Raw genomic sequence first — 26666 nt, forward strand, 5'->3', positions numbered from 1 at the left:
TAAAAAACAAATCTTTTCTAAAAGATGTATAAATAATGACTGACTTTTTTTTTTTATCTTTCTTCATTGTTTCTCTTCAAATTGGATAAGAAAAATGAAGTTATATATATATATATATATATATATATATATATATATCATCTAGAAGATTAATTTGGGGGAACTAAGATGAATAATTATGTTTGAATTAGGCATTACGTTCGGGTGTCCTACCGGGTTCGAGTCAGGGTAAAATCGGATTCAGGTTTTTGGGCGTACAATATTAAGCTTTATTGGGGTATTATAAAGTTCAGTTCGGTTTCTGTTTTCGTTTACTCGGGTTCAGTTTGAATTTATTATAGGGAACTTTATTTGAATGACTCAAATATCTCTTATATATTAATTGAGGATCTTTTAAATAGTTATAACCTGAATTTTGTAATAATTAAAAAAAGACCCCTTCCTACGTGGCAGTTGTTTATGACTTGAAAATGCTGATGTGGCGCTATTATAGAGCCTTTCGGTGAGCATGGTGTAAAAAGAAACTCCCTAGGAAAATACAAATTCGCATGCATATGGACAGTCGTATATATCATACTAAACATCACATCATTTTATTAATAGCTTGAGTCGCATCGTTTTATTAATAACTCCGGGGATCCGAAGGTGAGATGTCCGGTGTAGCTAGCGGAGGAAGGGAGGCAGTAGGAGAAGATCTTATTGTAGGCTGACGCCGTCTGCAACGGGAAAGAGAGCTTATCGCGTCCGAGGCCGAGAAGTCCGGCGACTCCGGTGAAAAGCCCTTGGTTGTTCTCGCCGCAGCCGAATTTAACACCGTCGAAAACTTTAGAAGCCGTTAGAGTAAACTTTTCTTTAGCGAGAAAACCAACGGAGAACGATTGATCGCCGTATTGAATACCGTAAACGCTGTTTGAAGCTGAGCATGCATTCCGCCGATGAGCAAGAGACGTTGTTGTATGAGGAAGACGAAGACGGATTGAAGATTGGTTCCTTTTGGGAATAGCAAGTTCGAACACATGGCTTGCATTGAATCCACGTCAGATCGCTTCCTGTGTCGAAGATCAGAGACAAATCGGACTTTTGGTGTTCCGATTCCGACAGTTACTACATAGTTTCCTGATCCGTATGTGCTTCCGTCTTTAGAAGCTAGATCCGTTGACTTGCTTTGCCTGACTCGATCTGTGAGCTTCTTCGATAGTTTCGAATGTTTCGAGTTTACGCGTGCTTGGTCCAGTCTAAGAATCTCGGCATGGTCTGGACACTTGGCTTTGGCACTGATTATACGTGCTCACGTCCCGTGCCTGTGCGTCACGTGTAGTGAAGACTTTGTATTGGAGGCTGAGTAGATAAGCACATGTTAGAAGCAAAGGAGAAGGAATGATAACCATGCACGGTGAGTTAGAAACAACAAAAGGATAAATATCTAACCTGAACCAAATAAACCAAACAAAAGGATAAATATCTAATCTTTTATAAAAATTAAAATGTTATAAAAGATAAATATAATTTAAGTTTTTTTGTATAAAAACAAATAAACAAAAAACCAACAATATATAACCTGAACCAAACCAAAGTAGATATGGTATCTAATTTTTATAAACCAAAATATTAAAAAACTGAACTGAAACTAGATCTAAATCCGTATTGAACAACCCTACTTTAGATTTTTTTTACACCAATCTCACTCCACGCAAAGCGTGGATCTCAACCTAGTATTTGCGTATTACTAGAACGACTCATATTTTATAAAAAAAAATATTAGAAATTTTTTTTTGGCCTAGAATTCCCTTATGTATAGTTATATCAAAAAATGAATTATGAATATGCCATTTAAATTTTGTTCAAAATCGTCCTTGGCATATTAATTTATCAAAAAAAAATCTCTCATATTTTAAGTCTGTTTTGGAAATCGGTTGCATAAACTAAAATCTGCTAAAAACGAGACGACATAATTTATGGTGAACGACATATCTTTTTGCTCTGGCAGAGTTTACAATCCGTTTTTATTAGAAAACATTTTTATAGTGTATATCTATCGATTGAGGTAGCAAATATATTAAAAGTTACAGATTTTTTTGATAGATTTAATTTCAAAGGAGATTTGTGTACCCGATTTAAATTTACGATATATTTTCCATTAATTTGACAGAAGACATTTAGCCGAAAATCTGGTTTTTGAAAACTGATCATAATTATTCCAATTAAATCCGGTTTAATCAATTTCGTGAACAAGTTTATTTCAAGTGGAATTAAGACCCAGATTAGGTTTTTAATAGTGTAACTGTCGTCATCCCCTTCGCCATCTTTCTTACAAATCACGTAGTCCACTTTCATGGTGGATTCATCCTTGTTCAAAGCCTTATTGATTTGAGAATAATGCAACAGATTATTGACGTCTGTGGGAAGTGGAAACTTGACAAAAGGAAGTAGTTATTTAAAGTTGTAAATGATCAAGGTAACAAATTAGTTGCAGATTATGAGGAAAATAGATTTGAGGATTTTGTGAAAATCATATATGAGGATTATGGAATTGATTCGGATAGCATGATTTAGAGCTGAGATACCTTTTACCGAAGCGGAGTCTCCGCAAACAAAACCTCAATACACCACCTGTGAAAGTAGGAAACGACAGGCAATATCACAGCCTCTTGTGTCTTTGCAAAGTTGAAAACATTAGACTATGTGTGGAGGTCAAAGTGAAGGAAAATCATCCGGAGGGAGCAAGTGAGAATCCAAAAGAACCCGTACAAATAGATGCTACAGACGACGATGATATCCAAGAAATATTATCGGTATATTAATTTGTAAATGTTTTCCTTTTAAATTATCATAAATTTTTAAATTTTAATTTAATTTTTTACTTACATTTTTCTTGTTTTATTTTTCAGTTTTCGATAATATTGGTTGTTTCATATATGTTTGTTGTTTTAAGAGGTAAACGTGTTAAAAAGATAAAATTTAACTTTTTTATTTTACTTTATTGTATAAAATATTTGATATGTTGTTACATTTTTGTAGTTTTATAGCTTTAGTGTATATTTAAGAAGATGAAAACGAGATGGAAAAAAAGAAGAAGAAAAATTGGACAAAATGAAAAATGATTAAAAGTATTACAATAATTATTATACTGATGGTTTTTGAATTATAATAATATATTAGTAAGTACCAAAAAAGAAACAAATATGTCCAAATGCAAGGACCGAACATCTCACATATATATTATTTACTTTGTAAAATATATTAAAATTATTATAAAATTTATTTTCTTATTTATAAATATAAATATTTCAATGTATATATCTAATATTTATTTACACCTTATATACACCATCTTTTAAAAGTTGCGACCAGCCAAAATTTTGTAGAAGTAAAATCTAATAAAATAGTTTGCAGCTATAACTTTATAAACTATATTTTTAGATTTCATTTCTATAAAATTTCGGCTGGTCTGCAGCTATATCAATTTACTGTAAAGTTTGCAGGTATAACTTTACAGTAGAACGTTTATCATGGCTTATGAATGGCAAGTGTACCCACACACCCCTCTCTCTCTTTTCTCTTTTGTTTTCACTTTCTTCGTGTCGAGGAGAGGCTCACACACCACCGGCATCACTCGTCGCGCCGAGATCGAGTGCTCCTCTCGCTTTTAGCTTCCGGATATGTGCTTATCTGCGGAAGAGACAAGATCTGGTGGTCGCGGAGGCTCGTCTTCATCTTCTCCGAGCATCGGACATGTCCATGTGCAGTGGACCTCTTTGGCAGATCCGGGGTCCTGGTGGTTCGTTGGGGTCGACGGCTGGCTTCTCTGTTAGAGGGCGATGGAGGCGACGTTAAGAAGCCTCAATTTAATCATAGGGTGAAAGGATGAAAGGATAAGTTTCCCTGTAAATCTTTCGTAGACTTAAAGGAGAAAAAGAATCAAAGACTAAAAGGTGAGCTAAGCTGAGAAATGTCATCTCCAAGTACGAGATCTGAGTAATATGGTAACAATGGCGTAATGAGATAGAAATGAGGAAGAAGATAGATAGTATTGATATGATTGCTTTCAAGCAAAATGCCAAAGTTGTACAAATAGGGAAAAGATGCTTAACAGTCAAACATGTGACCTGTAAATGGGATGCAATCCGTGACTCATTATTAACTTGCAATAAAGTAGTAAAAGGTAAAGATAAGTGGTGAAGCAGGTAAATGATGTCACAGTACCCCCTTGCTCAAGATCATTCTTGTCCTCAAGGATGAAAGTGGATATTTGGCAATGAAGTCCTTGTAGAACTCCCAAGTAGCTTCTTCTAGGCTTTCCCCTTTCCACTGAACCAAGACTTTAGTGACAGCCAAATTCCGACGCTCTGCCATCTTCATCTCAAGGATCACTTCAGGTTCTTTAGAGGCTCCCAAATCAGACCAGAACTGAGATAAAGATGGTGCGCTAGTGGGTGGGTTAGGACAGAGTTTGAGCTGGTTTACGTGGAATACATTGTGCATAGCTGCTTCAGGTGAAAGTTCCAGACGGTAGGCTGATGACCCAACAGTATCGGTAGGAGATAACGTGTAAAAAATCTTCATGTTCTTGAGTGTTTTCTGTCGGTATGGTTGGAGCTTGAGATAGACATAGTTTCCAATGAAAAATGCCCTCTGTGATCAGTGAAAATCAGCATCTTGTTTGTTACTGTTCTGAGCTTGCAACAAATGGAACTTCAGCATAGATATGACCTATTCACGCTTGCGTAAGCTTCAATCTACTAGCGTAGAAGAACTTTCACCCGAAAGGTATGGTAGGTGTAGTGGAGGAGGTTGTCTATACATGATCTCAAAGGGTGTTTCTTAATAGCTGACTGGTAAGTAGTGTTATACCACCATTCTGCAAGCGTGAGCCATTTACTCCAGGTGTGAGGAGCCTCAGCAGTCATACAATGAAGATATGTTTCGAGAGTCTTGTTAGTGACCTAAGGCTGTCCGTCGGTTTGAGGGTGATAGGAAGTAAAATAGCACAAGTCTACTCCATGTACTCGAAACAGCTCTTTCCACACTTCATTGAGAAAAGTAGGGTCTCTGTCGCTCACTATGTGTTTAGGGAGGCCATGTAGCTTGAAGATATTATCCAGATAGGCTTGTGCAACTTCAATAGCTGTATATGGATGAGATAGAGCAAGGAAGTGTGCGTTCTTACTCAGTCTATCAATGACAATCATTATGAAATGGTTTCCAGACGGAGGAAGGAGCCCCTCTATAAAATCCATTCTGACTGATTCCCAAACTCATTGTGGAACAGGTAAAGGATTAAGCAGACCCGATTTTGCCACGTTCTCATTTTTTTCTGACCAACGCTGCAGTTTCTGACATAATTATGTACCTCCAGGGACATCTTTGGCCAGAAAAATAAGGACTTGATCCTGTGAAGAGTAGCGTCTCGGCCAGAGTGACCATCCACTGCAGAATCGTGTACCAGCGAAGTATGTGAGTCTTGACCTATGTGCTGTTTACAACAACCAGTTTGTATTTCCTTCTGAAATCCTCATTAGTGTAGGTATACTAAGGGTGAGATGATTTGTTCATTTTCAGCTCAATAATCAACTTTGAAAGAATAGGGTATGTCTACCAGAGGAGTTTCAAGGAGTCGAAGAAACCTTGGTGAGCTTGAGAGAGTGATATATGAAGCAGTTGAGAACCAGAGATGCATGATAAGGCATCCGCAGCAACGTTTTCTTTACCCAGCTCGTAGTGGATCTCAAAGTCATAGCCCATGAGTTTCGAGAGCCACATGTGTTGGAAAGGAGTGATTTCTTTCTGTTCTACAATGTATTTAAGGCTCTTTTGATCGGTTTTGATGATGAAGGGACGATGGGCAAGGTAAGCATTCCAGACTTGGACAATGTGGACCACAACCATAAGTTCCTTCTCATGCACAGACAAATATTGCTGTCTAGGTCCTAATGCACAACTTATATAGCAGATAGGGTGTCTCTCTTGTATAAGTACAGCTCCTATGCATGTGTTGCAGGCATCCGTTTCAACGATGAAGGTTTTGTTGAAGTCCAGAAGTGAAAGAACAAGTGTAGAACATAGAGCTTCTTTCAGGTTATTGAATGCAACCTCAGCTTCTGGTTCCCATATAAAACCATCTTTCTGTAGTAGAACAATGAGAGGTCAAGAGGGTATGATGTAGCCTTTCACAAACCGTCTGTAGTAATTCGTCAAACCGAGAAAGCTCCTCAACTGCTTGGTGGAGACTGGAATAGGCCACCGTTTGATTGCTTCTACTTTAGCAGGATCAGTGCTACGCCTTTGGCTTCAATGAGAAGTCCCATGAATTCAATTTTCGTGGCACAAAAGGAACACTTCGAGGCTTTATGGTATAGTTGTTGTTAGCGCATAATAGAGAACTCTTCTTGAAGATGAATCAAGTGAGTGTCCCAGTTTTAACTGTAGACCAATATATCGTCGGAAAAGAGAAGGAGAAATTTTCGTGTGATGTCTTGGACCACATGATTCATCAAGCTTTGAAAGGTACAAGGAGCATTAGATTGTCCGAAGGGCATAACCAAATATTCGTAGTGGCCTGCATGGGACTTGAATGCTGTCTTGTACATATCACTTGGAGACATTCTGAGTTGATGGAGACTGGCCCGAAGATCTAGCTTGGAGAAATAAACTGCTCCGCCAAGTTCATCAAGTAAGTCTTCCAAGAGAGGGATAGGGTATTTATCCTTTACAGTTTGGTTGTTAAGCCCTATGTAATCCACACAAAGGCGCCAACCACCATCCTTTTTCTTGACTAGGACAATGGGAGATGCATAGGGGCTTGAACTGCACTGAGTAATCCCTTGTTGTAACGTGTCTTTCAGTATTTCGTCAACTGCATCCTTCTGAAATGAAGAGTACTGGTATGGTCGGAGGTTAACCGGGTTGAATCCCGCTTTCAGAGGAATGGTGTGCTCAAAACCTTCCCGGAATGGAGGTAGCTACTTGGGTTCTTCAAACATGCCAGCATATGAAACCAGTAGTGACTTCAACATTGGTCATCGGATAGCATACTCTGAGGAGCAGAGATGTGGGAGAAAAGGGATTCTGGAGTGAGTGAAGATGAGGTATTTGAAGCTTCAATTTATATTATCTGCAACATCGCAATCAGTGGTTGTTTCAACATCAACTTATTAAGACTCGCTCATTTGATTAATTTGCAACCGGACTTAGTAACACCTCGCATGACATGCTTCAAGTTTTTGAAGTTGAATTCCATTATAAATTCAAGAAATCCCTTAGGATAGGTCCTAAACTGGACAACCATTGTACACCAAGCACTAACTCACAAGAGTCAAGTGGATGAGTCATGATTTTCGACGTGAAAGAATAACCTTCAACTGTCCTTGGAAAGTTGTTGCATTTGTATTTGGTGATCAAGTTGTTTCCATTAACAGCTGCTACAGACATTGGGCTGAAAGCTTCGAGGCGATAACCCAGTTTATTAGCGACCTTGAGGTCGAAGAAGTTATGTGTGCTTCCTGGATCAATGAGGATGTAGAGCTTCCGATTTCCATACTGACCAATGACTCTCATGTAGTTGAATGTTGTGGACCCACTGTGAGCGTTAACTGAGATAACTGGTGTGGGTTCAACTTGGGGTTTCTCACTGGTAAAGTCAGCGACTTAACCATTCTTTTCGATGGATTCATCTTCAATTTTTTTCTTTGTTGCATTCCATTACAAAAATCTGTGAACGTTTGTGTTTGAGTTGGTGTCCTAGAGAGAAAATTCATCACAAAACATACACATTCCCTTGGCTTGACGTTCATGCATCTCCTGGTAAGAGAACTTCCTTGCATGTTTATCATTAACATTCCGAGGAATAAATGTGGGTTTAGCAGGCGAGGTTTTTGAACTGTCAGGAGATGGTTACAGCGGTGGTGCATTGGACTGTTTTTATGAAGATCCACTAAACTATTTATGTTGTTGGGAAGGATTGAAGGAAGCTCTGTGGGAGCGTTGTGCTGTTGCAGCCAAGGAAGACTCATGGAAAATGGCTATTCTCGCTGCAGGTGATAGGGTTGTCACACCAAACTGATGAACATGAAGTGAGAGATGTGGATTCATGTTTGTCATGAAGATACTGAGAGCGTGAGCTTTGTGCAAGGAAAGTCGAGTTCTTGCGTTTTCAAACTTCTCAAGGAACTCTTCAATAGTGTCTGGTCCGTGTTTTAATGAAACCAAATATGCAAGAGGGTCATCAAAGAGTCCATTGAATCTACCTGAAATGGCGATGATGTAATCAGTCCAAGATGGAAAGATCCCAAACTGCTCGGCCATGTAGTTGCGGTGCCACTGGAGAGCTTTGCCAAAGAGGTGCATCACAGCGAGACGGACTTTCATCTCCGGTAATGTGTTGTCCATATCGAAGAACTGTTCACAACGACATATCCAGTAGCGTATCTATGTTCCATCAAACGCCGTAAAACACGCTTTGGTTAGCCTGTCGGAGGGATAGGGGAAGGGTCTCTGTTCGTGTGATGTCGAAAACCTTGAAGATCCGGTGGATCTGGAGGTCTGTTTGACTCAGCTGAGGTCGGATCAATCATCTGAGAACCACCAGCGTCGTTGAACTGTTGTTCGCCTTTGGTTTGTGTGTGAGAAATGTTCTCAAAGGACAAGTCTTTCATGTTTGTTGTAGCGTTCGTATAGAGAGTCGACATGCTGACAAAACTCGGTGGGTTGGCGCTCTTGACCGGTACAGATCTCCTCAATCAGCTCAATCATCGTCTTCTCTTGGTATCGTGTTTCAACCATGGCGAAATCCCTAAGGTTCGAGATGGCTCTGATACCAAAATGAGACACTAAAAAGGATAAGTTCCCCTGTAAATTTTTCGTAGACTTAAAGGAGGAAAAGAATCAAGGACTAAAAGGTGAGCTAAGCTGAGAAATGTCACCTTCAAGTAATAGATCTGAGCAATACGATAACAATGGCGTAATGAGAGAGAAATGAAGAAGAAGATAGATAGTACTGATATGATTGCTTTTCAGCAAAATGCCAAAGTTGTACAAATAGGGAAAATATGCTTAACGGTCAAACATGTGACCTGTAAACGGGATGCAACCCGTGACCATTATTAATTTGCAGTAAAGTAGTAAAAGGTAAAGATAGATGGTGAAGTAGGTAATGATGTCACATCGAGAACTAGGGTTTCAATCTCCAACAGTTGTGAAGGAATCCGACGACTGCGGGTTAACCTATGGGGGTGGCGGTTCTCCTAGGCTCTCTCCTCTTAAAGCGGACACTTCTCTCGACCGGATCGACTATGGTGATGGGCACGACTTTTGGATTCTTGCGACTGCGAGGCTTCATGATAATGGCGGAGGTATTGTTTCGGTTGACGACCCTTGATAGAGTCTGGCGTTTGGTGGCCGTGGAACACATCCGAAGGTGGTCGGCCGGTTTGTTGTAGGCGGAACGGTGTGCTGGTCTCGGACACGCCACTCTCCGTGAAGTCCACTGAGTTCACTGTATGGCTGCCTATGTTTCCTCGGAGTAGGGAACTTCGTGCTCTCTCCATCTTCTCACCAACGCCGAATTCATTTCTCTCTTAACTATTTTATTGTGTTATGTCTTTTGTTTGTTTCAGTATTGTTAGAAGTCACTGTTTCTCTGGTAAATGGATCCACTGTAACTGTTCCGGCTACCCATTTTTGGGATTAATTAATATATTAATTTAGTATATTAGTAAGTTTTTGATTTATATCTCTTTAGATGGTTTTTGAAAAGGAAGAACTTTAATTTTTTTGATTTGGAGATGAAACGTGACTGTCTCTGCCCATTGATAAAAGAGACTTTAAGCATTTCGTATTGCTTATGTGATTAAATGAAACGCTGCATTTTAATTTAACGAGTCAATATTCAGAAAACAACAACATTGTTTACGGAGGGTTAAAGACATTAAAAGTTTAATAGTTAGGGGTGTAAAAACATAAAGTTTTAGTTAAAGGTTTTCTAAAAAATAGTTGAAAGTTTAAATCACTAAAATATCCATTGATTATAAGTATCTTGTGTTGTTTTTGTGATTATATGAAATACTGCGTTTCAATTTAACGAATCTCCGTTAAAAAAAGTCGGTTTTGTTAGCAGATGATTAACGGTATTAACGGTTTAATAGTTGATGGTTAAAAAATATAAATTTTAGTTGAAAGTTTTGTATCTGATTTAAAAATAGTTTAAATCACTAAGAACCCTAATTATTATCAGGAAAAGAAAAACAAAAACTTTACAGTTAAAAAGTCAAAAGATATAAATAAGCCCACAATCAAGCCTAAATAACCAAAACTAGTCTTAAATTTTCTTGCGTGCCACCAGTTCTCGCTTCCCAACACCGTCCCTACTACCGCTCTTTTCCTCGTAAAACTGATTACTCGTCGCCATATGTCTCTCTCGTCGGAATCATCCGTTCCTACGGTTAGAACCGTCACCGTATCCTACTCCGAGCTCAAGGTAAATCCAAAATTCTCTTTGACCCATAAAGTCTTCTCTGCGTTGGGTTTTTGTCTTGTAAAACTCTTTTTTTTTTTTTTCTAAAACTCTTATTTTATCTTCCAATTGATTGTGTTTTTAGGACAGCAGCATAGATTTGTCTGCAAAGATTGAACAAGGATTCGGACCCAATGGACTTGGAATTCTTACGGTTAAAGATGTATGAGATCACTTCTTACACTATAGTTTGCGTACACGCTTTAAAGATCCTTTTTTTTTTCAGTTGTAACCAGTTTAAAAATTCAACAATTATTATTTCTTTTCTTAGGTTCCAGGGTATTCTGTTTTACGTCAGAGTCTACTTCGTCTTGCACCTAAGTAAGTTCTTGAGTTTGTGTCACTGTTTGATTCAGTTAAAGGTTGAATCTTTCAATATTTGTTCTCACTGTAAAAGGTTAGCTGGTCTTCCTGAAGAGGTGAAGAGGGAGCTTGAAGATTCTCATAGTAGGTAAATAATACTATGATCTTGCTTTAAGTGTTTTTTTTTCTTTTTAATTTCTTTTCTTTTTGTTTGTTTCTCTTCCTAGGTACAATTTTGGTTGGAGTCATGGCAAGGAGAAGCTTGAATCTGGGAAGCTTGGTGAGTTTCATAGACTTTTTTACTGCTGCAAATATTTGCTTGCTCTGATGTACTTGAATATAACGTTTGTGCAGACATGTTGAAGGGTTCTTATTATGCTAATCCTTTACAAGATGTACCCACAAGTGATTCCTCTGAAATGCAACGGTACATAACACCAATGTTCATAGTTTGTGTTTACCAGTTATTTGGCTTATTCGGTGTTATGTATACATGAACGATCTGTTCTTGTCTTCTATTATTCGTTATTTTTCTTCTTGTTTTTTTAGCTCGATTTATCATGTAGGTATCCATGGTATTGTGGATCAAACATATGGCCAAGAAATTCTTTGCCTGAACTCGAAGGAGGTAAAGTACTTTATTGTCTCACCTTTGAAAATGAAGTGCTTTTTTTTTGTAATGACATATCAATGCTTGTGTTTGCAACCTTAGCTTGTTTTTGCTCTTCTTTTCACTTTTCCCTTGTTATGTTCCTCCAAATAACTGAGTTTTGCTTTCATACTTGATAGCTTTCAAAGCTCTTGGTAAACTGATGTTCGAAGTTGGGCTGATGGTAGCTTACCACTGTGATCTATATGGTAAGTAATTTCGTATTGGTGGATCCATATTATCTATTTTACTGTTTGGCTGTGCATTGTTCATCATCGGTGAAGTGTATCAGCATCATCTGATTTGTAATGTTTACTTGTTATTCTTTCATCGGTTTGTCATGGTGCTAAAAAGTTTCCCTGTTTTGCGCCATTTTCTATCAGTGTCAAAGGGCACAAAACAACATGAAATGCAAAATCTTGAAAATATACTACTTGGCTCTCGGTGTCACAAAGGACGTCTGCTTTACTATTTTCCGGCACAGGATACGTAGGATTATATCTGCCCTTCACAAGCCTTTTATCTGCTTATGTTACATGCCTCAGTAAAAGTAGAATTTCATTTGGATATATTTACATATTGTCTTGGTGCAGCACTGCGCAGAACAGCGATTCCATCTCATCTTGGTGTGGATGGCATACAGACCATGGTTCACTCACAGGTTGCAGATTATTCTTTTTCTCTTGTTTTCCTGAGTTGTTAATGTTCACCTAAAGTGTGGTTGGCTCCTATTTTAAGACGGTTTATTTAATACAAAACTCTCATCTTATCCCTCAACGGTTATCCACAGGTCTTACTCGTGCAATATTTTCAAGAAATTCAGTGGAAGTACCTTGCCCTGATCCTGCTTCTGGCTTATACATAAGAACACGGTCGGGTCAAGTCGTTAAGGTACAGTACTAGTCCTTTCTGATAACTGGCATATTTTGATTTCATGCTCTTATGGAATATGAGCGAGCTATACTCTGTCCACTATGCATCTTTTTTTATGTGTTATAATTAATACTATTAAGAATTGTTTACTTTGCATTTGATTAAGGTTGTGTATGGGGAAGATGAAATAGCATACCAAATAGGCGAGACAACAGCGATTCTGTCAAGGGGTTATCTTTGTGCTACACCTCATTGTGTACGGGTAAGGAATTTTGTTTATCATGGTTACTTTTGGATCTTTCTTTGAAAAAATAGACACGTGATTTCTTGTTTGTGTGTTTAAGGCACCACAAGGAGAGGAGGCTCGTGGTCTAGAGCGATCGACATTTGCACTGTTCATGCAACCTGACTGGTATTATTCCTTATGATAACTAGATGCGTTTTAGTAAACACATTTGAAGATCAATAAAAAAGTGTTTTTTTTTTCTGGTGTATCAGGGATCAAAAGCTTACATTCCCAAAGGAAGTGACAATCCATGAACATGTACCTCTTTCTAATGGCGTCTTGACGTTTGGAGAGTATACAGAGAAGCTGCTCAACATATACTACGATACAAAACCATAGGGGATGGGAACCTTTTAAGTCGCTGTGTATATGATCGTTTCCATTGGTGTGAGATACAAAACATAAACAAATCTCACCAAATTAGTATTTAGGTCGTTGGAAGTGAAACTTGATATTTGATATTTGGGTTCAGGTTGGCCATATAGAAATTTACAGAAACTACACAATAATTGGTTTGCGTTATGTTATGTCGGAAAGCTTATTATATAGGTATGTGCTTTTCTTTAAAAGACACTTTGTAAAATCGAGATACAGCAAAAATACAAAACACTAAGTAATTTCAAGAACTCACATATCTTTTATTAGAAATCATTTACACAATCTTTTACAGATTTGTTTGATCCAAATTATACAACTCGACACAGATTAATTTTTAACACACCCAACTTACTTGACTCAACACCTGTTGATCAAGTGACTTGATTCAAGTCTACCAATTCACTCAGCTATGTAAGCCTAAAACCTTTTGTGTTATGTAAAAACTCTAACCCTCATTTTAGGTAAAGCCACAATATATATTAAATAATCTTTTCTTATTATTTAATATAATATTTTCTATATTTTATCATCACCAAATCTTCCAATTTGTGATCTAATAACATTCATTTATTGCTTATTTCACCAACCAAGCATATGAAAATATCACGCATCATCGCATCTTGAGGTTTCCTTTTTATTCTCCGAAGCATGTGTCACATATTACTCTTCATGTGTAACACATGTACACAAACCAAAACTCCACCACTGCATCAATCTATCAAGCTTCAAGTTCTTGAGCTTACACACTTCATGGCTCAGAACAGGTTCTAAATGAGTGGATCAAGGCCGGAATAAGTGGAGATTTTCTAAAATATATGTTGAATGACAAAAAGAATGATACAACTGGTACAAAACTAATATCTAATGAAAGTTTCCAAAAATGATTCACAACAACACTTTTTGACAATATTTTGAAGAGTAATATGGTTATGTTGTAATTAACTACTATTAAAGTTAATCAGTAACTCATAGATGAGATATATAGAAGATCTTGAATTTTGTTGTATTTTAATTTTTTTATAGAAAAAAACCGTCTCGTAATTTTATTGGATTATGTTGCTATTTCATTGCTATTCCATTTGTTGATAAAAAAAGTAATCCCTATTTATAAAAAATATCATTAAAGTAATTCCATTCAATTGTAATAATGTACACTAACCTATGATAAATTGTATAACAGATATTTATTGGATATTTTTAATATCAATTTGAATGTTTTCAACTGTCTTGTTAAAAACAGTCAAAAGCATGAAAAAATCTCAACAGCAGATTTTTTTTTTTACAAAATATCACTAAAATTACAAAATAACATTCATTAAAAAATTTAAATTATATTCTTATCAATAATAAATCTAATATAAAAATACTATTGTAAAATTTTTAATAAATATTTAATAAAAAAATATTTCATTATCCTAAATCCTAAACTATAAACCATAAAACTAAACTATAAATCGTCTAATCTAGATTCTAAATGTTAAAACTTTAAAACTTAAGGGTATATTAGTCTTTTTTTCAATGAATATTATTTTTTGGATTCAAAACTTTTGTGCTTTTTAAGAAAATAATTTCTGTTGTTATTATAAAAGTATCATACTATTATTTGCGAACATGATTAAGTGATTGTTTACCGAATAATTAATTAGGCGAAAATGTGATTTGTATTGATGAGTCATATGTAACTTCAATGAGATCATACTATTATCTCCTGAATTGATGTGTTTGTTAACTTTATCAAAAAAAACTATTAAAGGTAAATACAAATGAGAATTTTTTGGAAACATAGATCAAAAGATAAAAAGAATTATTTGAAAACATGAATAGTAATCTAATTAATATTATCATTATTTTTTTATTAAAAAGATGCACACCGTTAATTTACAAATAAACTAATCTAATTAAATTCTTCCCTATACAAAACTTGACTATGATATCTCACTCTTCTTGATCGTCTTAATATAACAAAAAAAAAAAGAGCTTCATAACATGATGAACCAAAAGACAGAGCTGAAACAATCTTGTTTGTCATTAAAGTGTTGTTTCAAATACATTTGTTTGTGTTTTATATATGATTTGTCAATCGATCTTTATCCAATTAAAATGATGTCTCTATTTCTTTTTAGAAAACAACTCCTCACAAACACATTGTGCTTGAACAATCCTGTTTGATCATAAAAATGCCATGTCAATCCGAACTAATTAAAGATGAACTAATTTGATAATCAGAGTGCATCAACAAACATCAGTACTCAGCAACCACAATGTGTAATTATTAATCCAGATTAATACAAATCTATAACTGTTCAGATGATGTTTACACAAAATTATCAACTGATTATAGTGAAGTTTTATTAGTATATTATATTATTGATGATCAAAGTGTAAATAGAGGACCAAAATCTATTAAAACGGATTTATAACACGATCTATTTCAGTATACCACATGAATTGCTCACCAAGTTTGAATTAATGGCACCAAATATATTAGTCAACTACTTGACAAAATCTACTCATATATTGCGATCTTAATAACTCACGTATCTCCTACTAATCATCATTACTTGGTTCACTCATATTTTCACCTTCCTTATCCAATAAAGTATATAAATATTTAAAAAATAGAAAATTCGAAGTATCATAACTAATTTACCTATCTTTGCATATAATGTATATCTTATGCGTGATATTGAGTGAATACTCTCAAGTATCATAACTAATTTACCTAAATTCGCCTATAATGTAAATCTTATGAATATTTTTTGCATGATAGTTTCCACAAAATCTAGGTATTAAATTTCAAATTAATATTATTGCCAATATATACGTATTACCCTATATAAAAATCACCGTTCAGCTCTTATTCGTGTCATACTCAGAACCTTAAGCAAAGAATAAAATGTCTAACAAGCAAACTTTTGTTTTCCTTCACGAAGTGAAACCCTACAAAGACAATTAGAGAGTGCATGTCAAGGTGCTACACTCATGTAAATCAAGAATACTATATAACTTATTTATATAATTTTATATTTTGTATTGTTAAGAGTTCTTAACAGTGATATACTAGCCTCCCAATTCTTCATAAAAAAAATCACTCAGAAATATTACTAAATTGGTAAAGGTATATAACTTTGTAAAACTCTTACGAAAGTGTTTACGACTCACAACATTTCACCGACGCCCCTGGTACACAATATAGTTATGAAATACATAGTTTAAACAGTATACTAAATTAATAAAACTGGAACCATTAAATTATAATTTTTGAAATGTTTATATATATCGTAAAAACAAAGACTCGTCTGATCCAGTTTACACTTATTCACAACATCATCTTCCTTTTTTCCATTTATTAATACAACATCTACATAAATCTAATCTTTACAATAACACTACCCAACTATTTTTTTATACTTATATATTTATATACTAAAAAGAACAAAATCGACCTCTTACAGATCTGAAAATCGTGTTAAGCCTAAGAAAAAGACCTGAATGAATATAAAAACTAAATAAATAGAAAAAATAGTTGACTTACAGTCGGAGAAGTTATGGTCGCCAACGACACCAGCGGTTACAGGTTTGCAAAAGTCGACGGGAAAGAAAAAGTCATACTACAACTTTTAGGGTTTGACGGCGACTAAACGCCCTAAGTCAAACATTGAACTCGACAGCAAAGAGGAAGAACTTACCGGTGGCGGAGTTCAACGAAATGCGGTTCCAGATCTGAAGAAAAGGAAGCGGGTGGTTAGTTTAATCTACTAAAATACTCTACATCATGAAGGATAAACGCGAGTTGTTGTAAAAACGAGATTCTCAGAACTGAAAATGATGGAAAAGAGAGATTCGCGAGAAATCGCCTTCAAAATTGATTCAGAGAGAAACAACTAGGGTTTCGTGCATTTTTCAAAAATAGTGAAAAATACTATTTACATGTTTGGTAAATTATATGATCAAGTTTAGTGTACTTTGGTAAAATTAAAGGTTCGTACGGTTTGGAAGATTCGTGAAAACCTTCTAGGAAGTCGTATAGATCCTAAATATAAATCATAAACTCAATTAACTAACTGAATAGAAACAAACACTTCCTTAAATTTAAATTCAACTTAAAAGTGTTTAATATACACAAAAATAAACATATATAGGTCAAAATTTAACTATCCAAAAAAAATGGTAAGCTTCCAAAATATAACCCTAAGAATACATACAATACTACAACAAATGTTATCAAACTCTAAACCAAAGAATACCATGACTCACTACATCCACTCATCAATGTTGAAAACAATTCAATTTTACTAAATCTTGATTTATATCATATACAAATGTTTATAATTACATGATTTTATTTTTCTCCAAACGAAATATATTTTTATAAAATCAATCAATTTTTTCTAAGATTTTCTAGAAGACTTACAGAACCTCGAAAGACTTTTCGAGGTTATATTTGTAAAATGAATTCTGGTCTTTTATTTGGTTAGAAGGGGTTAGTTGTAATTTCACTAGCCTTTTAGGTTACTTTTTAAAATATGTTTTATAAAAATAATATTTGCAGTGTCCAAATAAAATAAAACAAATTTCTATTTATAAATTTTATAAAATATAAATTTTGATATATAAATAATATATGAAAGAACTATTTTACAATCAATAATTGAATTTATATAGGTAGGGTGAAAAAGTAAATACCAAATATTTATAGATAACCAATAAAAATATTATATATTTAATTTATATTTTTTCTGAATATATGTTAAATTTATTCAAAAGATATTTTTTTACACAAGCGTGACATGTTCTGATTGCCTATGGAAACAATACAAATATTGAAACTTCTCCATCATCTTGTGGCAAACCACAAAGATAGTCCTCCTGCATACTTCTGATCTCCCAGCTGGCGGAAAGAGAGGCAGCGGTTTCTGACCTGACGATCCAAAATCTTGTTGATGTCTTTTGCTTGTCTTGCGATCGTGTCATGCCTTCTTTCGTTTCTTTTTCTCCAGCGGGCATGTAATGTTGCCTGCAACGAATACGAAATAAGGAAGTTTCTGAGAAAATTTCCACTATCATCCATAATAATAGCCATAAGCTCCGACCATTTAGTCGTATATGTTGACTGCAGAAGTCCACACATAAGAAGGGACCAGATTTCCAAAGAGTAGCTGCACTCGAAAAAGAGGTGATCTCTTGTTTCTATATTTAATTTATATTTAAATAAGTAAATACAATGTTTGACTTGTGTCTTTGTGATCCTACTTTTTTTCTGTTTTCAACTAGTTGAATGCTTTTAACATGCATAATTGAATCCATGTAAACAATTTTGAGTTATCAACTGGGTCAACGCAAAGATTCAACTATTGAAATAAAAATTCAATAAACCCATTTTTAGACGAGACACAATGGGGTGTTGAATTTCTATTTTCAATAATTTATTAAATGCAGTGGGGGTGTTGAATAATTAGTTGAAAATGAAAGAATTAAACATGTTGAATCAATTAAACTAGTTGAATTTTGGTGGAAAAGAGAGATGTTGTCCACATGGCACCAAGGCATTGGTTGAGAAAAAAGTTTCATGTGGAAGTGAAGGAGAGTGAGTGTGGCTTGATTCAATGTGGACAACCATGGTGGTTAGTAATTTTTTTAAAAACATAATTTAATATACAATAACTCAATCAAATAATGTAGATGAGAAAAACACTCATCACTATTAATTAAAAAATTTCACCACTTAAACCTATTTTCTTAACCAATGGATTGGTGTTATGTGGACAACATCTCTCTTCTCCACCAAAATTCATCTAGGTCAATTTACTCAACATTTTTAATTCTACTTTATTTTCAACTAATTATTCAACACCCCATTACATTTAATCAACTATTGAAAATTGAAATTCAATGTATAGTCTAACAGTGTGTTTGTTGAATTTTTAGTTCCACAGTTGAATCTTTGCAATGATCGAGTTGAAAACTCAAAATTGCTTACATGGATTCAATTATATCGAAAGTATTCAATTAGTTGAAAACAGAATAAGTGAGATCACAAAGACACATGTCAAACATTGAATTTTTTATTTAAATATAAATTGAATATATGATATTTTTTTGTATTGGTTATCTATAACTTTTTCATATTTATTTGTTCACTCTACTTATATAAAATCAATTATTTTATTGTAAAATAATTTTTTCAAAAATTATTTTAATATCAAAATGTATCATTTTATAAACTCTATAAATGAATATTTGTTTTATTTTATCTGGACACTAAAAATATTATTTTAGTAAAACATATTTCAATAATAATTATTTTAATATTTTTTACTATTTAAAAATATATATTTTATTTAAAAAATTATTTATTTTAATCGAATTACATTTTATTAATTTTAGTATATAAATATATAAGTATAAAAATAATGGGGTCAAATGTTATTGTATAAGTAAAATTTATATAGATGTTGTATTAATAAGTGGATAAATGAAGATGATGTGGATTGTTAGTAGACACAATGAGGTGTTGAATTTCTATTTTCAGTAGTTGATTGAATGCAATGGGGTGTTGAATAATTGGTTGAAAATGAGGTTGAACTAAACATGTTAAATAAATTGAACTAGTTGAATTTTGGCGGAAGAGAGAGAAGTGTTCAACATGGCACCAAACCATTGATAAAGAAAAAGGTTTCGGTGGTGAGATCTTTTTATTTAATGATGATTAGTTTTTTTTATCTATATTATTTAATTCAATTATTGTATATTAAATTATGTATTTAAAAAAAAATATATAAAATTTATCATTTTCATACTCTATAAATAGAAATTTATTTCATTAGATTTTAACGTAGAAAAATTAATTTTTCAATAAGAATTTTCTAATTTGTGTTTCATAAACTTTCGTTTTAATCGTTTTTCTATCATCGGAGAAAATGGATCCCAACAATAATTATTCTAATAATTCCCAAAGATCTTCTAACTTTCCTTTCAACTATCCCTATCCCAACACTTATCAAAATCCAACAACTATCCATTTCAATTTCAATCTTCCAACGAACCCCAAAACATACCAAATTATGGTTTTCTACCAAGTTTTTTCATGTAGTTAACTATTCCAAACTATCATCCATATTACACTTCAGCGTTGTTTTATTCATCTCAACCATCTACTATTCTTCTTCTCTGATGAGTAATGTAATTTTTTCGGATGTTGGAGCAATTGAATTTTCATTTTCTACACAAATGTCTCTTGATGGTATAAGTGGTGATAATATAGCCACTCATGGTGCTGAAAATCCAACCCATGCTATCCAGAAAAGCGCAAAAAGGACCACTGAGAAAAATTTGGTTCTACTGAGTGGCTGAATCAAATATGGAACATACATCGTTATTGGAAGAAACCAGAAGAGCGAATCAATTTAGAGTAAAATTGTTGAGTATTGTAGTGAGCATTCCTCATTTGATCCTTCGTGTGGTATAGTTTTGTGCAGAAATCATTACAATTAGATGAATCTAAGTGTATGCAACAAAGTGGGTGGTCAGAGCAAGATGTATTGGCGAAAGAACAAAAAATCTATTCAGGTGGTGGTAATGAAAAATTCAATTAATGAAAGAATGAAACACTTTAACCACGTAATGGTAGTCAGGTAAAAGAAATATTGTCTCTGGAAGCATTAGGTCTAAGAGAGCCCTCGAGAGTGATGATAGTGACTTCAACTTTGTTGGATCCAGTGCTCATCCAATGGAGAGGGATACAACAAAGAAAAAAGTTGAAAAGAAAGGTAAGGACGCAACCTTGGAAGTGCTCAGCAAAGATTTTAATGAATTGAAACAAATCAAAGCGCAAGAGTTTGAACGCTGGAAAAATTAGCTATGTTGTAAGAGGAGGTAAATCATAGGCGAAAGAAGGCAAACCAAGGCGAAAGGAGACAAACTAAAGGCAAGAAGAGACAAACAAATTGATGAAAGAAAAATTTTGGGCTAAGAAGATGAAGATGTGGCTGAAGTTAAGTTAAAATGAACATATCAATGACCAAAGCAGAGAGATGTTCCAATAGTTGAGCCATGAATTAATTGTAGTCACAATTGGTTGTCTGCATCATACAACTCCATGTTTGTATGTGTTATGTTACTTCATGTTTTCATTATGTTTGTTTGTCACTTTCTCTTTTAATAATGTTGTTGTCACTTGATGCTTTAATAATGTTAGATTGTCACGTTATACTTTAATAATAGAAAATCTTATCTTCCAACCACTTAACATGATTGAATAATGATGTCAAGTGCATGTGACTTATTTTTCAGTATGATCTGTGACTTTTCCGTTAATGTTATCCATGAATTTTGGCTTTTAATGGAAGAATTCTCTGCTCAAAAATGCGGGCGCCTAGCCGCAAAGTCGGCTGCCTAGGCGCTCGACGCAAGAGCTCTGAGGCGAGTTAGCCTAAATCGGTTTGCTTAGGCGGGTCATTATAAAATCGACTGTCTAACGTAATTAATCGGTCTCAAGCCGATTATTAACCAATATTTAACCGATTAATATACAAATTTTTGAACTTGCATCACAAATTTTCTGGGCCGGAAGGAAGCCCAATTTGCTGACTAATAACAAAGAGAGTGTGTTATTTATAGAGTATTTATATACAACTTCCCTTCTTCCTAACCGATGTGGGACGTTGATTTTTACTTTTTTTAGCTTTTAAAACTTTTTGACTTTTCTCTTACGTTAAAATAAATTCTAACACGTTTCTTATTAGTCTACTTTTGCTAATAAGCCTAATATTATAAATAAAGTTTAATGAATGTAAAACGCATGGTTGTGGTGATATCACATATTATATAATATGGTTGTGAAGTCAATTTAATTTGTGTTTCAATTGTATAACATTCAGGTATGCTAACAATTAACTTTGTTAAACCAATAAATATAAATTTTAATAATAAGATACAAAGCTATTACATTTCTAATATATTTACATTTTAATTTAATATTATAATAAAATAATAATTAAACTAGTCCCCGCATATACCCCGCTTAATCCCTGATTTTTTGGTAACTCGCTAGGCGCTATGTTACTGTCCGACTAACGCCTAGCGTAGTTCCGAACAGGGGAAAATCTTATCTTTGAACCACTCAACATTATTTAATAATGATGTCAAGTGCCTGTGACTTATTCTTCAATGTGATCTGTTATTTCTCCGTCAATGTTGAATTTTGGCTTTTAATGGCATAATCTTATCTTCCAACCGCTCAACATGATTTAATTATGCTGTCAAGTGCATGTGACTTATTCTTCATTGTGATCGGTGAATTTTCCGTCAATGTTCTCCGTGAATTTCAGATTTTAATAGAAAATCTTATCCTCCAGCCACTCAATCCATTGGTTCCATTTTCTTATAGATATGACTCATTCTTCCATTTATGTACCAATACCACAATGGATTCATCAAAATTTCTTTTTTGGTATGGATCCATCAGAGCTTCTTTTTGATATCAAAGCTTACAAAAGGCAGACTGAAATTAAAGAACACTATATGCTTAACCAGTTTAGGGAGTGTGGTAGGAAAATAGAGGAAGATTATCTACCTCGTAGCAAGAGAAGATACTCTAGGAGAGATCATACAACGGCAAATAAAAGATTAATGTGGGAACCAAAATTCGCACTGTCAAATTTGTTAGCGGAAGAAATGATAACTTTCCTTGAGGTTCGGATTCTCTACAAGAGCCAACAACAAGTGGTCAAATGCGGAAAATATGAAAAGACAACAAAAAAAATTTATCTAAAAAGTAAATCTTTATTTAGAATTTGCGTAAGAGCGTAGCGATTGTTACAACAGATTATAAAATATTTGGCCGTAAAAGTTGTCAGCGAGTTTTTGTAGTTCAAATGAAATAAAGCCTTAAACCTAGTTGAGTCGCTTGGTAACAAAAGACGAAAAGAGATCCAAAATAGATTTTGTTGATTTCGAACTTAACCTTATAAAAAGCTATATACGTACCCCTTTCGAGGATCAAGCCGAATGTAGTTCAATTGAAAAAGAGTCGAAAAGAAATCGGACTGTCTTTGCGATTTTGTCTCGTAATCAAGTGCTAGTCATAGAAACTAAGTATGTCAAGAATAATGCCTAAAGTTTCTAAGAGAAAGACTTCTAAAAGTCAAAAAATCACCCCCATTCTTCTCTCCCTCAGATGTGCTTATATATGTCTCTAGAGTCGGCCACCTTTCCTTATCCCTTCGAGATTTGAGTTTATCCTTTTGTAGAGATATTTCTTTATCTTCTCAAATTCCATGATTATCTTGGAAACTTCACCATTTATCATATTTTCCCATCTTTCTTTATCCAAGTCGGATAAAATGTCATTGCACTTGGGTTTGTTCTTGTTTTAAACCATAAGTGGGCTTTCGTCATATTTTAGGCTATTTTGAACTTAAGAAATTTTACGATTATTTTCGGAGAAATCATCGATTTGTCCAATGTTCATTTTTAAATCGTTGGTCCTATGGACTGATGACAATCAATCCATTTAGTCGAGGATACTATGGTGTAAAGTTAACCAGTAATGTCTTTACATTTGACATGAACTTTTTTGAGAAAACAACGTCTTGCTTGTTTTTCTTAGTACCAACGATACACCAATTTCGACGAGATTCGGAAGAAAACATGATGAGAGCCTCACTGCGCAACATTTACCAATGATGAATGGAGTTTGGCGACATTGACTTGATGAGAGATTGAGTTTGGCGACATGGTCCATCTAGAGAGGGAGTTTGGCAACATGGTCCATCTAAAGAGGGAGTTTGGCGACATGGAGGTGAGTGTGGCGACATGGAAGTAAGGGAGTGTGGCGACATGGAAGTGAGGGAGAGTGAGTGTGGCAACATGGAGGTGAATGTGGCGACATAGAAGTGAGAGAGAGTGAGTGTGGAGACAGGGAGGTGAGAGTGGCAACATGGAGATGATGGAGAGTGAGTGTGGCGACATGGAGGTGAGGGAGAGAGGGTGTGGCGAGATGGTGTAGAGAGAAGGGAGTGTGGCGAGGTGAAAGAGAGAGGGAGTGTGGTGAGGTGAGTGTTTTGTTGCCTTTATTCTGTTCTCATTTCTTCCATTGATTGCTTCGTAAACCTTCTTAAATATTTTGTTTGCTTTTTCGCAAGTTTTTCCGCAAAGATTTCCTGAAAGTTATTTTACGGAAGATTATCTTTTAGGCTTTCCTATGACATTCTTCCGTGGAAACCTTTCTTTCATTTTATGGAAGGTTATTTCGTAAAGACTTGTTGGAAGGTTGTCCCGTAAAGACTTGTTATTTATCGCATGAATCTTTTGCACGAACGTTTTTCCGATTCTTTCATGTTTGAACAAGAAATTTGATTATTTCTTGCTTGAGGAAGGAGGAGACCGGAAAGCTCATTTCTTCTCTTTCGAATCATGCTAGCAAATTGTAGGATGCTAGAGTTCCCATATAAAGGAAATTCATTTTCGTGGCATTAAAACAATGAAACCAAGGGAAAGGAGCTTCGTAAAAACTTTGATGCTACACTTGGGTTTTGCAGAAAAATTGGCTGATCTATTGATGTTTTGTGTGACTTTGATATCCTATTAAATGGTCATTAATGGAGAACCCATGGGAAGGATTACTCCCACGAGAGGCATGAGGGAAGGTGATCCACTCTCTCCGTTTCTGTTCATTTTATGCACTGAAGCTTTGATTATCCTTCTAAATGGATCAGAAGTAGAGAATTACATTATGGGACTGAGGGTGGCCTGGGCTAGCCCACATATTTCACATCTTCTCTTTTCAAATGATAGTTTGTTCTTCTATAAAGCAGAAGTGGGACAATGTATAGATATACTAAATATTTTGAAATCTTATGGAAAATCTTTGCGTCAAAGATTAAATGCGGCCACATTGCATGGCACGATATAAAAGACACTCTTGGGATTATGACTGAATGAGGCATGTGGATGTACTTAGGACTACCAGAAAAAAATATGTGGTTCTAAAATGAAAACTTTCTCTTTTTTTTTCAAGATCAATTCAATGCATGTGTTAACTCGTGGTCGGCGAGACTAATTTCAAAGAGTGGCAAGGAGGTGAAAATAAAAGCTGTGGATCAAGTAGTTCCAGCATATATGATATTTATCAGTCAAATTACCCTAAGTAGTGATTTGTACTCTCTCAAATAAGCGGTTCAGTTGTAATACTTAGGGATCAAATTCACGGAGACTCTAAGATTACACAACAGATTTGTAGTTTTCGAAATAAAGCTAGACGATTATTATTTAAGTGGTAAATCAGTTGAACAAAGTAGTTGTTCGATTGAATTGTTTTAGGTTGTAAACTGTTTGGGAAAGAGCTAGATTCGGGATAATTCTCAGGTGTGACAAGTATGCAAACTTAATTAAGTTAATTAGAAATTATAAATTATATGTTCTCGAACTCAAACTTAAGTATAATCTATCAACTTCCATTTGTTTAGATTTTCTAATGTCTAGATCTAAGATCTCAGCCGTCGCTTGTTGATCTTGAGAAAGTGTCGATCGACGATCTTATAAGAATGTCAATCGATACACCTTTCAGCCCATCGATCGATACAACTATTGAGTTGTCGATCGACGTTCCTTCTAGCACGCTTTGCCAACAAGATTGAATAGGTTCTGTAATCTTCTGGACCAACTTTCATGTGTATCCAGTCAATTAGATCATACTAGTTAGTTTCAGGCAATTAACCAAGCTTCCGCTTGCGCTAGTTAAACCTAAGATCTAAATTTAGGGTGATCAATCCTAGAGTTAGCATTAAGAGCAATTAAATGAAGAACTATTTAAAAAATCATAACAACAATTCATATTAGCAATACATTGATCACCTTTTGAAAAACCCTAATCTAACAATAAGACTACTCAGACATATTCATAAGAAACATGGTCATGATGATCTGAATAATACTTAAATGAAATGAGTATGAAAAGTAACAAGACAAAGCAAAGAAACAAGGGAGTTCAAGATCTTCTCTGTTATGAAATTCAAATATCTCTCTCCTCTCCTAAACTCTCCAAGCTATCAAGTGTGCATCATCTTCAAGTGTGTAACACTGGTGGAAGTAGTTTCAAGAAAGTATGCCTCTAAAATGATTCAAAATTCTAATAAATAGTCTAATATGCGCCAGAGACTTATGGTGCAATAACTTCGAGTTTTGGGTAAAACTTGTGACAATAGCGAAAAATTATTTTATATTTTTATTTATAATATATCTATATTAAAATATTAATTAAAAATTTAAGATAATTTTAAATTATTTTGTATTCACTTGGAACCATGCAAACGCTAATAAGAACCAATTTTTGAATTTAAAAAAAATTGGAATAGTTTGAAACAATTTATAGTATTTTTTATGAATGTTACAAGATACAGTATTACTTGCAAACACTATATTTACGAGTCGTACCTACAAAACGAGTCCAACCCTTGTTGTCGCTTTGATATTTTTAAAAAAAAAATCATTATAGCTCCTCCAAAAGAGAAATGAAGACAAGTTCCTAATAATTATTTAATGTTTTAAAAAAGAAAAATTGGAGTGAAACAATGATGATATGTTCGGTGCATACAACTTTTAAGAATCATTTAATATACTCTACTGCCATTTGTATCTCATTCATTGGTTCACTTTTTATGTTTTAATTA

The 26666-nt window shown here is 34.5% G+C and overlaps 1 protein-coding gene across 2 annotated transcripts; it reads left to right on the plus strand.

The window, feature by feature from the left end:
- The first annotated feature begins 10288 nt into the window (after window positions 1-10288).
- Window positions 10289-13127, plus strand: LOC106449430. Of its 2 annotated transcripts, none has more exons than XM_022718028.2 (14): window positions 10289-10471; window positions 10593-10670; window positions 10779-10828; window positions 10905-10958; window positions 11038-11090; window positions 11165-11237; window positions 11377-11438; window positions 11600-11668; window positions 11843-11948; window positions 12050-12120; window positions 12250-12350; window positions 12499-12594; window positions 12677-12744; window positions 12831-13127. In XM_022718028.2, exons 1-14 carry the CDS (start codon window positions 10403-10405, stop codon window positions 12955-12957), a joined length of 1077 nt encoding a protein of 358 aa, XP_022573749.2. In that variant the 5' UTR covers window positions 10289-10402; the 3' UTR covers window positions 12958-13127. The 2 variants fall into 2 exon arrangements, with proteins under 2 accessions (XP_022573749.2, XP_013746644.2); XM_013891190.3 differs by having other exon boundaries at window positions 12053-12120.
- The last annotated feature ends 13539 nt before the right edge of the window (window positions 13128-26666 follow it).

Source organism: Brassica napus, chromosome A4 (genome assembly GCF_020379485.1).
Source record: "Brassica napus cultivar Da-Ae chromosome A4, Da-Ae, whole genome shotgun sequence".
Classification (NCBI taxonomy): domain Eukaryota; kingdom Viridiplantae; phylum Streptophyta; class Magnoliopsida; order Brassicales; family Brassicaceae; genus Brassica; species Brassica napus.